Source organism: Homarus americanus, unplaced genomic scaffold, assembly GCF_018991925.1.
Source record: "Homarus americanus isolate GMGI-L3 unplaced genomic scaffold, GMGI_Hamer_2.0 scaffold24922, whole genome shotgun sequence".
Classification (NCBI taxonomy): Eukaryota; Metazoa; Arthropoda; class Malacostraca; order Decapoda; family Nephropidae; genus Homarus; species Homarus americanus.
Genome location: NW_024722610.1, coordinates 4137277 through 4154317, shown reverse-complemented (window position 1 = coordinate 4154317; position 17041 = coordinate 4137277). Strand labels below are relative to the sequence as shown.

The following is a 17041-nucleotide window of genomic DNA, read 5'->3' as shown; positions in this document are numbered from 1 at the left end:
TTTTTTAAACCAATTCTGATTGCATTTTTTTTTAAACATTGAAGGGGGGAAGAGGCAAGAAATAGCCTGAGGTCATCATCCAAGAGGTGTCAATTATCACTTTGTCATTTCTAATATTTCCTGATGATTTTCCTTTGAGTTTGACCAGGTGCGAAATTTAAATGTGATTTATGAATTAGGAACGATATTTGTATAACGCGAACGCTTGTTTGCTATAACGCGATTTTTGCTTACTATTTCTCCAATTTTGTGGTATTAATTGTGAATATGGTAAAGAAGAATATCTCCAAGAAGCGTTCTGGTGATAGAATTCCAGGTGATAATCGTAAAAGAAAGGATATAACACTTGAAAAGAAGCTCGATGATGTTAACCTCAAAATCACCCTTCTCCCCCATCAAGTTACATTCATATTTTTCAAGGTAAAGTGTTACATTTACTGTATGATTTCATTATTAGATATGAATGTAACATTTATTTAGACTGTGCTATCCTTTGTGTTAGGCTAACTACTAAATTTTTTCGATTTCGAGTAATCTGCACCTAACCCTATTTTCTCCATAAGCCCTGTTATTTCTATTACACGATTTTCTATAACACGATATTTTACAAGAACACAATTATCGCGTTATAGCAGAACTACCTGTAACCATAAATGAATTAAATCACTTGGGACTAACCTCATCAACAAAAAGAGACTAAAGTACTGCAGATAGTCATTAAGTAAACAATAAATAAAAATACAATTTTTCATCACTATGAAAATGACACATATTTCCTTTAGGAGTTCAGGGTTTAGCGATTTAGTAGTGGCTTGCAGATCCATCGTCATCTGAATCACAGGTTCTACTCTGTTATCTAGGACTAAAGCTTAGTTACCATTTCTTGGACTGAGTCACATATGATTTTCATATTCATAAATGCAGGATACTCAATCCTGCATACATAATAGTAATGATACAAGAACAGTATTTCTTTCATCTGACTGAAATCAATGCATTATATCTTACCATCATCCTTAAATAATGCCAAAGATGTGAGTATTTTGTTCATCTGAAGTAATTCAGAGCACTAAATCTGTCGATTGTACTGAAACAATAACTTTGATAAAAGTACTTTTTCATCCGGGTGATATTTCAACAGTAAATCTTTCATCTTAATTACACTCGGAAGGTTCATATAATTAACCAAATCAAATATCTTATCACATAGAGCATCATTCACACAGTGGAACAATGCTCATGATCTGAAGTTGATGCTCTTGTTGTGTGTTAGTGATGAGTCATCAACTGGTAATCCAAACAAGCTGGTTTGTTTATTTATACCCACTCAACTGCTGCGGCTGTGGTCCAAACAAGTTAGTACTATGCTTGTTCGCTGCTCTCGATGGTGCAAAGCCCAACAACTTCTGGATGTTCTGCAATATATCAAATACCAGGTATATTATAAAAGATTCAATACTTAAGAACATATTTAGGCACCAGTGAACCCTAGACATACACAACTATTTTGTCCAGGAAAAAAATCAATACTGTACAGTAGAGGGTACAGAATACAGTATTCAACTCATCAGTGAGAAGATTCTTTAGTTACAAGGTAGGAACTAATGATAAAAAAAAAAAATCTCCTCCCATAAGCAATAAATAAGGTGCCAATGGTTATCGATGTCTCCAAAAGTGAGTCCTGTCATGGCATTGTGAATAAGTTTAGTAATTGCTCTTATAGTGTATGAGATACAGTACATAATATTTGGGAAAAGGGTCCATAGCATGTTGTTTCAGCTTTTTCCTCTCGTCTACCTTTCCCCCCTCTGGTGAGTTATCCATTTTCCTCGACTCATTCCATAAAACTAGTACGTACGGTAGCATAATGGATAGACAGACAAAATAAAATGACAAAACTACAAAACAGTTTCTATATAATGATTGTGATGTAGGACATAGGTGACAGATTAAGTACAGGAAAATAAGTTCAGAGAAAGATGGATGAATGAATTAGGTTAGAGATGCATGAATAAGTTAGGAGACTGATGAATGAATAAGTTAGGAGATGGATGAATGAGTAAAGTATGTGAGTTATGAGTGAATATGCAAGTTGACAAAATGGATAATTAAAAAAATGGTGGATGAATGAATAAGTTAGATGGCGGACAGAATGACGAGTTAGATGATGGATAAGTTAGGAAGTAGACAGAATGATGGGTAAGTTAGGTGGCAAGAGAACATGTTAGATAATAAAATGCGAGAGTAGGCCTAAGTCAGGTCAAAAGACAGGTTGAGGAGTCACTAAGCAAATACATATATATCAACTGAATGAAAGATGAATAAGACACTTGACAGATGGATTAGTTTAGTGGTAGATATGAGAGAAGTCAGGTAACAGATTTGTTGATATATTAAGTGATATAGATACCGTAATCCTATAATCCTTGGTAACCGATCATTCTACTCCGACAAACACAGCTTTTTTAACATACTGCCACTGATTGTTGAAAAGCGGGAATAGACAATTGAATGCAGGAAAACAAACACTGCATGGGCATACTGTGCATTGCTTTTGCACACAAGCATTTTCCCATAATGCACCTGCTTTGTTTCAGTGGTGCCATACACATTTTGTGATGTGTTGTAGTTTTACAATGATCATTCATTTGGTGAACATTTTCACTGAATAACAATTAGCAATTGGTGATAAGAAGCAAATACCCATAACCATGGTACTGTACTACAACGTTTTATAATATCAACATATTCATTTATATTTTGATAACTAACTGTGTATCTATTTATGTTTTTACTTGAAAAAATGTGGTTATCACTTCTATCTGAAGACCAATTAATTATTCATATAATTGTTTCATTGGGTTTTTTGATCCAGTTTACAAATATTTTCAGGAACACATTAAGATTATAAACCAGGAACTTCCTGTAAGACTGAATTTAATGTAAAAAAAAAAATAAATAAAAATAAAATAAAGATATAGATCGGTATATATGGCAAGTTTTAAGATGTGATTGCACTATGTATTACAGTTAGCTGAGTGAAGTGTGTGCCTCCTCTAGGCGAAAGATGATCAGATCTGCTGGTGAGTACAATACAGGTTGTACCCCTCTAGTCCGGCATTCTGTGGTCCAGAAACTCCCGTGATCCGGAACGATTTTAGTTTGCCCAATTGGTAGATAGGCAGCTTTTTTTTTTTTTTTTCCTGAATTATTATTATTATTACAGGAGTATTAAATTTTTGCCCCTCAGGCCCCAATGTGGGTCAGTGACCTATGCCCGGGTGGGCTAATCCCCGTAAAAAAAAAACAACAACAAAGCCGCGGGAAATTATGGTTTGTTTACATCCAGCAGTTCGGCTGCTCTCTCTCTCTCTGCTTGTCTATGCAGAGCACAACATTTAACCCTTCAATATATATGAGCAGTAAATAAGTGTTGCTTTCATATTCTTATGTAGAGTAATGATATGTTTTCACATGTGCGCACTTACATATGCGCAGTCTCACTTTTGTTTTTGCCATTAATGGTTAGCTACTTATATTGTTCCATTTATTAACATTAAATAACATTACTTCAAACAACCACATTAATTTTTTTACACTAATTTTACTACAGCTACAATCAGGGTTTTATTTTCTTCAGTTTTATATGTAGAACCAATCAGTCACTGGTTTTGTAAGCTTTAACAAAAACAATGCCGGCAGCCGTCTCGTCTCCTCGTGTTAATATTCCACGTATTATTAATAAATTGTATTGTTCATTTTGCACACACAAACATTAATTGAATAAAAACAAATTCAGAAACATGAATTAAAATATATATGAACGGTAAATAAGTGTTGCTTTCATATTCTTATGTAAAGTAATGACGATATGTTTTCACATGTGCGCACTTACATACGCGATCTCTCTTTTTTTCTTTACCATTATCGTTAGCTACTTCTATTGTTCCATTTATTAACATTAAATAACATTACGGTACTTAAAACAACCATATTAATTTTACTACAGCTACAACCAGGGTCTTATTTTCTTCAGTTTTATATGTAGAACCAGCCAGTCACTGGTTTTGTAATCAACGAAAACGATGCTGTCTCATTTCCTCGTGTTTCAATATTCTACGTATTATTAATGAATTGTATTACTCATTTTGCACACATAAACATTAATTCAATCAAAAAGACTTTCAGTAATAAACAATAATGAATTCTTTGTACATATGAGAAATGACGCTGTTTACACGATTGTGCACGTCGTCTGAACATTGGTGGGTTGTTCAAACCCGTCGAAATTCTAGTTTCCGCCGTCAAAATTTTTTTATTGTGTTTTTTTTGTGTGTTCAAATAAAAAACGTTGAATTAAAAACTCACGAAATGTGAAAAGCTATTGTACGACATTTAACCCTTCATTATGTCTTCAAAGAGACCATGAAGCAGAGAAAGTGGTGCTAGTGCTTCCAAGTGTAAGCACAAGTCACTATCTATCCAGGAAAAGGGTGAATTTCCATGGTCCGGCACAGGTCAGGTCCCGAGGTTGCCGGACTAGAGAGGTACAACCTGTATAAACAGTATAGTAATACGGTAGTATACATTATTATGTTTACAATATGAACAATATTGTATGTGGTTGCTTAAATAACTACAGCTCCTAAGAGCTGCATTGTTTACTCTTGGAAAATACCAGGCTCTTTGCTGTAACACAGCTCTATTCACGTCCGTATCATATAGAGCTTTTTTTTTTTAAATATATTTACTTAAACAAACTTCTAGATAAAGTATTCAGGATTATTTTGAGAAGAAAAAAAATGTGTAACGAAATTAAAACTGATTTCATTGACTCCGGTATCAACATTTCTTAATTTTTTATATAAAAGAATGGAATACCCATCATTACATATCAAAATATTTTGTTTAAGGATATCTTATTGGAAATGTCTCGTATGGAATTTATTAAGGATCATTATGGTATCAAATTCATATCCCTATCACAATAAAGCCACACTTGAGGTAGGAAAGGGGGGAAACTGACAGCATGACTCTCCCTCTCATCCCTCAATTACAGTATACTTAAACTTATCATAATCTCCCTAAAAATACTTAAGGTTTTGTGTTTATTCAAGACATCTTCAGGTCATAAGATCCACTAATCCCCCAACCAAAAAAGAGTGACCTGACATTCCATGAGGAGGTCAGTAATATGAGACCACTAATCCCCACCCTACCTCCACCTGACATTGTGTCAGTTAGGTCACTTACACGAGACCCATTAATCCCTCACAGCTCCATGGGGGAAATACCAGTCTTTCTTGTCACACACAGTTTCATTCACACCCATATCATATATACCGTGAACCCTCACTTTACGCGGTCAATTGAACCCACGGCGGCCCGCGTAAAGTGAGAAACGTGTAAAGTGAACAACATAACATATGGGATTAATTGAAATAGAGACCGGGCCGACCCCCAAACTCCACTTTTTCAGACACAATACCTATGTTGTAGTAAAAATAACTTCTTCTTTTATGATGGTATGCACACACAATTAATAATTAAGAGAAATATCAATAATATTAGGCTTTTTAACACTTACATTAGTAGGAAAGATGGCTGGGCACACGGGGGTTGGTTCTGAGGCAGAGGGCAGATTATTGGCCCTCACCTGTATCACTTGTATCAACTGTATCACTATCCACCACAGAGGCTTGCAGGGCCTCTTTGTCAAGCCCCTCAAAGTCCATATAAGTCCATATCCTCACTATCATTATCACTGACTTGGGCCGGCTGTGGTGGGTGGCAGGTGAAGAACTCGGTAATGTTTTGATGACTGGGCGACCTTGTGCTCACCCTGCTCGTGCCACTCTCCGCGTAAAGGGTACACACACCGCGGAAAGTGAGCATTCCGTGTTCGGCAGGGTACCGCGTAAACGTGGAAACGCGTAAAGTGGGACCTCGTAAAGCGAGGGTTGACTGTATGTATTTTTTATTTTTAAATATATTTATTTAACCAAACTTTTAAATGAACTATTCTGGATTATTATACAGTAGTAAAGAAATGGAGTTTCTAACTAAATTAGAACTGAATTTATGGACTCCAGTAGTTTAGACTCAAGGAAAACATCCCCAGCACCCAGAAACATTTTGGAGAAGTGGGCTAGTGTCTGTGTGTGCAAGATACCTAGTTTAGACACCCAGAAACTTTTCCCACTAACCGGAAAAGATTCCGGGGATAAGGTATTTTTCAGGGTTTGAGAAAGTCGTCTAGTTAGCCGGAAACTCTCATGCCCGGAAGTGCTCTGCACCAATTGTTCCGGCTAACGGGGATATCACTGTATTTGATTGGCAGGTGTCAATATTTTTTGAGCCAGCATGTTTCCATTATAAACTGTCTCAGGCAAGTGGGCAGGCAGTATTCTGGACCCTGATTTATTCTCATAATTTTAATACAGTACAGTACAATAAAATTATGACATCTTATACACACCTGTCTGATACTCATGACCCACATAATACTATATCAAGGCATCTTATACACACCTGTCTGATACTCATGACCCACATAATACTATATCAAGGCATCTTATACACACCTGTCTGATACTCATGACCCACATAATACTATATCAAGGCATCTTATACACACCTGTCTGATACTCATGACCCACATAATACTATATCAAGGCATCTTATACACACCTGTCTGATACTCATGACCCACATAATACTATATCAAGGCATCTTATACACACCTGTCTGATACTCATGACCCACATAATACTATATCAAGGCATCTTATACACACCTGTCTGATACTCATGACCCACATAATACTATATCAAGGCATCTTATACACACCTGTCTGATACTCATGACCCACATAATACTATATCAAGGCATCTTATACACACCTGTCTGATACTCATGACCCACATAATACTATATCAAGGCATCTTATACACACCTGTCTGATACTCATGACCCACATAATACTATATCAAGGCATCTTATACACACCTGAAGGCATCAGTCTGAGATGGGGAGAACATAATACTATATCAAGGCAGTCTGATACTCATGACCCACATAATACTATATCAAGGCATCTTATACACACCTGTCTGATACTCATGACCCACATAATACTATATCAAGGCATCTTATACACACCTGTCTGATACTCATGACCCACATAATACTATATCAAGGCATCTTATACACACCTGTCTGATACTCATGGTACAAAGAATGTAGAGGAAGATGAAGGAGCAGTCAGTGTAGTCATCACCTAGTAGGTTACGGTGGCTCAAACCCTGAAGCCAGGAGATGGGGAGAAATGGCAGTTTGGCGACCACACGTCCATCAAAACTGCATAACACGTAGACGATGAGAAGTATGTTAATGCAGTGTACATTACATTTATAAATGTCATAAATATCAGTACAGAAGGCACAAACAACATGAAGTGATATGAACCTGGAGATTGCTCTTTCATGACCTCTCCTTCAGAGGAGAACTCTCTAAGAGAGAAAAATCACATAAAAGCTTGACTGTCTACTAAAAATAATGAAGGCAGCCAAAATGTGTTGTCTAATGGTAGACCCTGCTGCCATACGGCATAACGAAAATTGTGACCAAGTCCCAGATTGCTGATCTGCCTTTCTGCCCCTCATTTACACACAATTGCAGGGTCTCAATTGTCTCTCGTACTATTAAAAACACAACATATATAACCGTTCTCACTCTTGATCTGTTCTATTCTTTTATTCTTCTATGATATCAGTTGACAATAATATTGAAGCAAGGCCTTCTCGGATGGGTCCCACTGGTCGGGAAGGTTGTGGACCCCAGGGCCGACCTGATCATCATCACACTACTGGGGTCTCAACTGACGCCACCGCGGTTGCAGGAGGATTAGCTTTTTTCACACTTCATTTTTCCACCATTCGTGGCCTGAGATCCAATTTTCCTTCTGTGGAGCACCATCTATTAACCTCTTCCCCCGACCTCTTACTACTACTGTATTTGAACTTCAAACTGACCAAAGCAGCTTTGCCCAAACTTTTTCAAGTCTCCAACTACAACCTTTATACCTCTTTCTGTTCTAAGGGAGGTGTATGTGCCTCCTGCAACACATGTACACCTATAGCTCAACTCACGGATCTTGAATCTTCTCTTTATGATGTCATCTGGTTCAAAATATCTCTACCAACTATGAATATTTTTCTTTGTTTCTTATACTGTTCTCCCAACTCTACCAACTATTTGGAACTCTTTGACTATCTCACTTCTTGCCATGAGTCGTTGCTATCCACACACCCCAACACCGAGATCCTCTACCTAGGGGATTTCAATGTACATCAAAGAGAGTGGCTTGGCTCTGCAAGGGATGACCCAGATGGAGCTGAGGCACTCTCTTTTTCCTTACTTAATGACCTGAAAAAAATAATTAAACACCCTACATGTGTTCCTGATCGACACAATCAACTAACTAACATTCTTGATCTTTGTTTTACCTCTAACCCCTCACACTATTCATACTCAATTTCTGCCCCCTTAGGGTCTTCCGATCACAGTTTTATTTCTTTTAAATCAAACCAGGCATGACCACCTCCCCCACTCCCCCTCTAAATGTCAACTGTGGCACTATCAAAGGGCAAACTGGCAATCCTTGGCAGAATTTTTCTCCAACTTTCCTTGGGATGAGTGTTGCTTTTCCACTAGGGATGCCTCGGTATGTGCTAACAGCATTGCTGGGGTTATACAAGGTGGTATGAGTGCATTTATCATGAAACTATCTCCTCCTATTACCCACTCCTTTTTCATTACTTCTAGGAATCGTTGTAAGGCCATTCTTCGTAGGGCCAAGCAGAATTTTATAAAAAGAAAGATCGCTGTCCTAACTAACTCTTCTTCTAGTAAATCCTTCTGGTCCTTAACCAAAAACATCTGTAATAACTTCGGCACTCCCTCTTTCGACCTGATATCTCTATAGTCAACTCTCCCCCTGATAACGTCAATCTCTTTGGCACCTTATTCTCCTCTAACTCCACCTTAGATGATTCCAGCTCTATCCCTCCTACCCCTGCTCCTCCTACTGAACCTATGCACTTTCCTATAATCTCCACTCGTAGGGTAGCTGGAGTGTTATCCAGGTTGGATGAGAGTAAGGCGCATGGACCTGACGGAATACCCCCTCCTGTTCTGAGGGAGTGTGCTGAAATTCTAGCCCCTGTGCTTGTTCACCTCTTTCACCTTTGCTTCAAAACCCAAACTTTTCCTTCTTCTTGGAAGCATGCCTTGGTTCAGCCCATCCCAAAGAAGGGTGACCATTCTAATCCCTCTAATGCCCCATTGCCCTAACTTCATCCCTCTCTAAGACTTTTTTAACAATCTTTAACTCTCATTTCCTCGTCACCTTGAACGCTTTTCTCTTTTGTCAGATCACCAGCATGGCTTTCGCCAGGCGAGATCTACTGGTGATCTGCTTTCCTACTGCACCCATCTTTGGTCATCCTCTCTTTGGGATTTGGGGGAAACTTTCGTCGTGGCCCTCGACATCTCCAAACCATTTGACAAGGTATGGCACAAGTCTTTGCTTTCTAAACTTCCCACTTATGGTTACTCTCCCCCACTTTGTTCTCTAATTTCTAGCTTCCTTGAGAACCGATCCATGGCAGTTGTTGTTGAGGAATCGATCTCTCGCTCTTTCTCTACCAATAGTAGTGTCCCACAGGGTTCTGTTCTTTCACCTACTCTCTTCCTTCTTTTTATCAATGATTTACTTCACACTACGACTAATTCTATCCATTCTTACGCTGATGCTTCTACTCTTCACTCTTCTTCACATTTTCCCGTTCCCCCTAATTCTCAAACTAGATATTTTTCTAGAGGTGATATCATTTCATCTATCAATGTGGATCTGTGCAGCATCTCCGAATGGTAGAAACTTGGTTAAATTCAATAGTAATAAAACTCAATACAGTCAGTTCTGCTATAATGCGATAGTTGTGTTCTTGTAAAACATCGTGTTATAGAAATTCGCGCAATAGAAATAACAGGGCTTATGGAGAAAATAGGGTTAGGTGCAGATTACTCGAAATCGTAAAAAATTTAGTAGTTAGCCTAACACAAAGGATAGTACAGTCTAAATAAATGTTACATTCATATCTAATAATGAAATCATTCAGTAAATGTAACACTTTACCTTGAAAAAATATGAATATAACTTGATGGGGGAGAAGGGTGAATTTGAGGTTGATAACATCGAGCTTCTCTTCAAGGGTTATAGCCTTTCTTTTACGATCATCACCAGGAATGTGATCACCAGAACGCTTCTTGGAGATATTCTTCTTTTCCATATTCACAGTTAATACCACAAAATTGGAGAAATAGTAAGCAAAAATCGCGTTACAGCAAACAAGCGTTCATTTTTTACAAATATCGTACCTCTATTCATAAACCGCGTTAGAGCCAATTCGCGTTGTCAAAACACGCGTTATAGCAGAACTCACTGTATTTACCAATTACACTTTCCAAATTATATGATCTCCCACCAATCACATTTTGGGATGCAATCATTCTGCCAAGTTCTAAAATAGATATGTTAGGCCTCGCCATTTCCTCTAATATGTCATGGAAGCCACACATCCACAACTTTGCTAAAGCTGCCTCCCGAAAGCTGGGAATGCTGTAAAGATGTTATAGCTACTTCACTCCTGAGCAGTTGCTTCAAGTTTATAAGGGATTCATTCGTCATAACGTGGAGAACTGCTCTCATATCTGGGGTGGCTCTTCTTCTGTCCAAATGTTAGATAGGGTGGAATTAAAGGCATTTCATCTTATTGACTCTCCTCCTTTAGTTTATAATCTTTCTTACCTTTCTCTTCGCCATAATGTTGCTTCACTCTCTCTCTCTTACAGGTATTTTAACGGACAATGTTCGGTGGATTTGGCATCCTGTGTACAGCCGGCAAGGCCGTGGGCTTGTAACACACGTCTTGCCCGCGGTGCCCACTGTTTCTCTGTGGCTGTCGGTCACACTAGAATCACCCGTTATAGTACATCCTTCTTTCCTCACACAGCCAAACTATGGAATGCTCTGCCTTCTTCTGTGTTTCCATACTCTACAATGTCTCACTTTAAAAAGCTAGTTTTCCGGCATCTTCGTGGTGTAGATTAATATAATCTTTTTCTTTTCTACAGTGGTCCCTCGGTTAACGAGCACAATCCGTTCTAGAAGGTTGCTCGTTAACCGAAAACTCGTTAACCGAAACCATTGTTTCAATGGGTTTTGGGGTAATTGGTTCCAGCTCACCGAAAATTGCCTAAATTCAACAAAAAAGGTAGAAAAGTACACTTTGAGGTGTGTATGTAGAAGGCTCCTGGATGATGATGATGATGATGGGAATTAGAATGGGGGTGAAGGAGAAGAGAAGGCATTGAGGTGGAAGTTCTCTTGGTGTAATATGTAAAATAAATTTCAAAATGACCAATAATTTGCTTGCAAACACAGAAAAAAGCATTTAGTTGAAGAGAGTCTCAAGCAAGATGTTACTTCCACTGAAAAGACACAAAGACTGACGCCTGTATGGTGTGTTGGCAGGCTGGATGGCACGCATGAAACTAGTGACCTTACCTTCAATTATGTTCAATAATTGTTAAAATTACTAAAAAAATTTAATATTAAACTTTTAAAATTATTGAATAGTATAAACTTCTTGATATTTACAAAAATGGTAAGGAATTTAAGCCGTAGAACCGATTACTGTACTGGCGGACTAATACTACAGCTGGTGGACCGCCAAATGCAAGCGAAAACATGTTCAGGTCGGCTCATAAGAAACTCGTTAATCGAGGGATTGCTTGTTAACCGAAGTTAAGAATCTTATGGAAGGTAACTCGTTAACCGAAATCTCGTTAACCAAGGCGCTCATTAACCGAGGGACCACTGTATTTCTAATTTCTTTTTGCTCTTATTTTTCGCCCCTCAGGCCCCGTTGTAGGTCAATGATAGGTCAATGACCTGTGCCCAGGTGGGTTATTTCCCGTAAAAAAAAAATATTAAGTAAATAAATAAATAAATAGAGATGAAAGCAAGAGTAAATACTTACCGTATATTGCATCTCCATATAATAATAATTAGCAGCAGCCTCACCATCACACTGCCTTGATATCAAAGTAAGAAGTCATCATGTCACTGATGAGTGACATGAATTTATATCCAAGTCTTGTGCAGTGTGACAGCCTTGTGTTTGTTTACATTTGACAGAAGGAAAGTCGCAATAGTAAACATAATATGGAATCAAGTAAAACAATATTAAAACAAATATCTCAATGTAATGATTTGTGGAATGCTTTCATGACGAGCCCTGTAAACAGCCCAGTCCCAACCATAGTAAAAATTATCAATAACTTGTAATCAACCAGTGTATTCACTCCCAGTCAATCTTACTTTTTGCACTGTCACTATGATGAAATGCCCTGTAGTTTGAGCTTCTCCCAACCTAGTTATTATATATCATACAGGTATTTGTATCACTTATGTTACTTGTATATTATTTGTAAATCAAGAGACCCATTCCCCAATTATGTAACTGTATATTTTCAGCCCTCCGGCTGTCATGCTTTTCAATAAACATTTAATTATTATTATTAATATTAAACACACAAGTGAAGGGGACTGTACCTTCTTCTGTTTCTAAATATGATGGATCAAGTAACATTCAATCTCTGCTCTAATAAATGTACAGTACAGTATTGAATTAAAGTATATGTATTAGCACTGACTGGCTGACCTTATTCCTCCTGCAATTAACTGGAATGAAGGTTTTGGTTAGACAGAAAATGTTGTATTTCACATACTATATACTGTACTTGTCAAAAAATCAAATACTGTATTAAAAACTTTTTCCTCCGGGGGAAAATTACAGTAAATGAAGAAAATTACTACCAGACTCTTGTTTATCATAACTTCTCATGAAGAAGGAATTCAGGGTGAAGTAGGACTAAGGTGATCTTTAAGTCTTGGTGGAATCAGTTTTTGAGGTTAGAGGTAAAGTTGCACAAGATTTGTGAGGACATTCTAAGGAAGACAGCTGGCTGGCTGTTCTATCACAAGACCTAAAAGGAAGAGTGTACTTTGACCTAACCATCAACAGATAAGTAACACTGTGGCAAGAATAAGAGTAAAGATATACAAGATTCTTACATTGAATTGAACATGGAGAGTAATGCAGTAAAAGCAAAGCCAATTGCAAACATGCTTTTCATCTTAACCAACGACAAGTCTCGGTTGCTATTCTTGAGTCTTTCCTCTTCTCGCTCTATTTTCCGTTTTTGTTGTCGATCAATGCTGTCTCCATGAGCCTCTTTCTTTTTTTCCACTGTAAGATAAAATATAAATGAACAAAAATTAAGCTTTATGCTATAGTACCAAACTTAAGTTATGTCTGTAAATACAGTAACATTAAACAATAGGACAATATCCATATATAAAGACTGAAAAGTGGTGAGATAAACACTCAAGTGGATCCCTCTACCATAAGAGTTGTACTGTATTCAAGTGTGGTGGGAGGTACTGCCGCAAAGACTCGATCCCTGTCTCCAGACTTAATGGCCTATCCTTCATTATGGTGACTTGTCTGGTGTAAGAGTGCATTTTTCTATCTCCTTAAACTATGTGAATTTGAATTTTCTTTTCACGCTTGCAAGACTTAATTTGCACTAATGCACATATTGGCTTTCCCATAAACAGTATTGTTCCATTACAAGGCTCCAAGATATCTTCTCCATCACCCCAACACCATGCACCAACATCAAGTCTGCCAAAAAAATAAAATAAAACTCAACAAGGATATTACTCACATCGCTTACATTGGCGCTCCACCTCTGCTTTTAACTTCTGATACTTTTCAGTCCTGTACACAAGCAGCCAAGTTAGCCCTGAAAAAATGAAAACACTTTAATTGAACAAGAAAAATTAGTAAATGTGCATAATAGATTTATACTTAAAAGAAAACACTGCATTTTAAAAAAATGCGCCTGATTTTCATCTCTCAAACCCAGAAAAAAACTCCCCTATCCCCGGAATTTTCCGGGTATAGGGAATTATTTCTGAATTTTCCGGAAAATGTGCCCCTCGGAAAATCAATCCCAAAGCCGGAATTGGTCAGAAAATTCCTGTTTTGGGAACAATTTTTCGAGAAAATTTCAATTCCGGCTATCGGAGCGTTCCAGGTTTGAGGGATTCCTGGTAAGGGAGATATTACTGTAGTATACTTTATCAGCATATGTATTATATGTTCTGAAGCCGTAGAGTGAAAATTTTGTGCCCCTTATGAGGCCTTGCTAAGTTTCCCCTGAACCGGAGTAGAAGAAAGCAGAATCAAGCAGCGCTGCCATTTGGCATCATTCATTACCAAATTGGGACAAATTTAGTAATGAAAAATGTTTGGTAATGAGGAAGCATGATTTGGTACAAAACCTCAAATTGGTAATGACTTCAGCTGAAGTTGATAATAATCAGTATCATTAGTATAATACTTAATATACTGTACTGTATATAACTACATTTACATTTTATTTTATATTTGTTTATAATATATCTGTACTTTACTCTCTCTGGGTATTATCAATTTGTAAGTGACAGTGTTTCAGTGAGTCTTTTGAAGGACAAACAGTGATATTTCCTGAGGATCCCGCATTGTGGACTGACATTACACATGAATTATGCGGCTACTTTTCTCAGAAAAAGCTTCAACAGGACTTGGATGCACTAAACCTGAATACCTCAGCTGAACTTATGATGATGGAAAAGCCAGGTACTTGTATAAAGCAAATTTTTTTCGAAAGCTTGCCAAAGGAGAAAAAGATGGATGATATTCTCTGCGTCAAGTGCCATGGTTTTTTGCTATGATTATAAACTTTTTTCTTCCAATCAGTCTGCATTAACTACAGGATTTAATGACGAAAAATGTCCAGGGTCATTTAAAACACACCAAAATACACTAGAAAAACATATTGGTCAACCCCGAGGGACTCGTGTCCTAAAGTAAAAATTTACCACCATTTTTTAGCTGGTAATTTTGCGTTTATACATTCCACATTCCAGCCACTAATCTATTACCATATTCTAATAAGAGGTCTAATTATAAGATCATTTTCATCTATTACATTACCGTCGCAAATGTATAATAACGGAGATAGCATATCTAAAATTTTCTCTATTTTCTTCCATTAATCTTCCGCCATTATTGCCTACTCACCTCTCACACTGCGTGTCTCCTTCATAAATCATCACGCACATGCGTTCCCGTACACGTCACACGACCAATCAAAAGGTTTTTTTTTTTTTGCAACCAATTAAAATGATTTGATTTAATTCACGGTATTTTTGGCCCAATCAAAATCGATTTTTATTTTGGGTCTCATATTTCCAAATTCAAATTCATTTCCCACCATGGAAGTCTACGATGGGCGTCACTTCAATTATATGGAGCTGATTGCGAGTTTTTGGGGAAAAAACGAAGAAACTATAGCATTTTTTCGATCGCATGGTGTTCTTCCAACCTCAGTAAAGTGTACTAAGTGCAAGACTAAATATAAATATCGCAAAGGCCAACATATGTGGCGTTGTGTAAGAATCTCAGAACCCAACGACGAACAGTAAGGTAAGAAATAGGCGATTCCATCATACGGTGAGAGTCAGTTAGGTTAGGTTAGGTTTTTGTTTTTCTAGTGTGTTTTGGTGTATTTTTTATTCGCTTAGCCATTATTTTTTTTTCAAAAAACGTCCCACGAAAAAAATCGACAAAAAAACCGGCCAATTTCCGACGGAAATTAAGGTCATATGCGGTCTCAACACACAAATACACTAGAAAAATATATTTTTGACTTTCTAACAGTGGGAGGTGGAAGTGCAAATTTACCTATTAGCTAATATCATCCAGAGAACAGCTGTGGAAAATATGAACAAAATATATAAATGCGTTTGGGTGCTAACCATCGGTTCCTCTTTTACCTCAAATTCACTGACTAAACCACTCACAACAAACAGGTTTATCTTGTTTGTAAAGTAAGAAACGATACTCATTCAATGAGGATTAGTTTAAGTAATGCCCACAGCACAAGACACTAATGACTGCACGTTATAAACAACCTAACCCAGTGTGCACCTCCTTATTGAGACACACTGTTCTGTAGTTATTTGGGTTATACTTGATCAACTCGACTTGCAGTTTACCATGGGATGCACTCCTTGTCTATGTACGACATGATGAACCAAGTGGACTTGTACGACAATTTTACATAATATCTACCCCCAGTACTGTACTGTATGGCTCCACACGTCCCTCAACAAGGCTATATACTCACCTTCACCAAACAGCGCCGTGCAGATAGAAATAAAGACGATGAATAACGTATCAGCCCACATCTTGAGTAGGTAATCAGTCCATTAAACTGCAGGGTTAAAGGTTCTTGGTGAGTGTTGTGTCACCTTGGTCAGGGCGGCTGGCTGGACCTTTAATGGCTTCAGGTTCACCTCATTAAAATCTTCCAACGTCAACAAGACCTCTATCCGAGCCCCCGATACCGACCTCCCTTATGATGTTAATGACCTATATTTCTGAACAATGCGATCTAATTTTTATGATAAAGTTGTGATCTTTACATTAATTATGAATACTATTAACATAATATAGAATTTTCCATTAAATTAACTTGGACTTGCATTTGTACAGGCCTTGAACGTCTTCCGGAATGAATAGGACCATATCGCACTGGTGAATGATTATTTAATTTTTAATCTGTGTACAAAATCATACATAGTTAGTATAGATGTTATAAAGCAAGAGAAATATTAGGTTTCATTGAAAACGAAAAACATGGTAGCGTTATCTTCAAGAGGGGTTCGTGGCTTGGGTTCGGTATTTGACACGAGACAAAAATGAAACAAAACTTTTAAACATCAGTGAAAAACACCAGATAACCCAATTGTTCATATTTTTAGGATAAATTAAATATTTTTTAATGTTATTTAAATTGTTAT

General features: G+C 37.4%; 1 protein-coding gene across 1 annotated transcript; it reads right to left on the bottom strand.

Moving 5' to 3' along the window:
• Window positions 1-526: 526 nt before the first annotated feature.
• Window positions 527-16546, bottom strand: LOC121862903 (calcium load-activated calcium channel-like). Its single transcript, XM_042361307.1, has 5 exons — window positions 16366-16546; window positions 13858-13935; window positions 13202-13376; window positions 7215-7359; window positions 527-1415 (listed from the first exon to the last, which is right to left on the bottom strand). The coding sequence occupies exons 1-5, from the start codon at window positions 16424-16426 to the stop codon at window positions 1314-1316; spliced, it is 561 nt and encodes a 186-aa protein (XP_042217241.1). The 5' UTR covers window positions 16427-16546; the 3' UTR covers window positions 527-1313.
• Window positions 16547-17041: the final 495 nt, after the last annotated feature.

Excerpts from the sequence above, each read along its gene's own strand:
- LOC121862903 (XM_042361307.1), bottom strand. The coding sequence starts at position 16,426 with ATGTGGGCTGATACGTTATTCATCGTCTTTATTTCTATCTGCACGGCG. Across the intron at positions 13,936-16,365 it reads CACGGCGCTGTTTGGTGAAG|GGCTAACTTGGCTGCTTGTG; the intron begins GTGAGTATATAG and ends TCATTTTTTCAG. Across the intron at positions 7,360-13,201 it reads CTCTCCATGTTCAATTCAAT|TTTTGATGGACGTGTGGTCG; the intron begins GTAAGAATCTTG and ends CGTGTTATGCAG.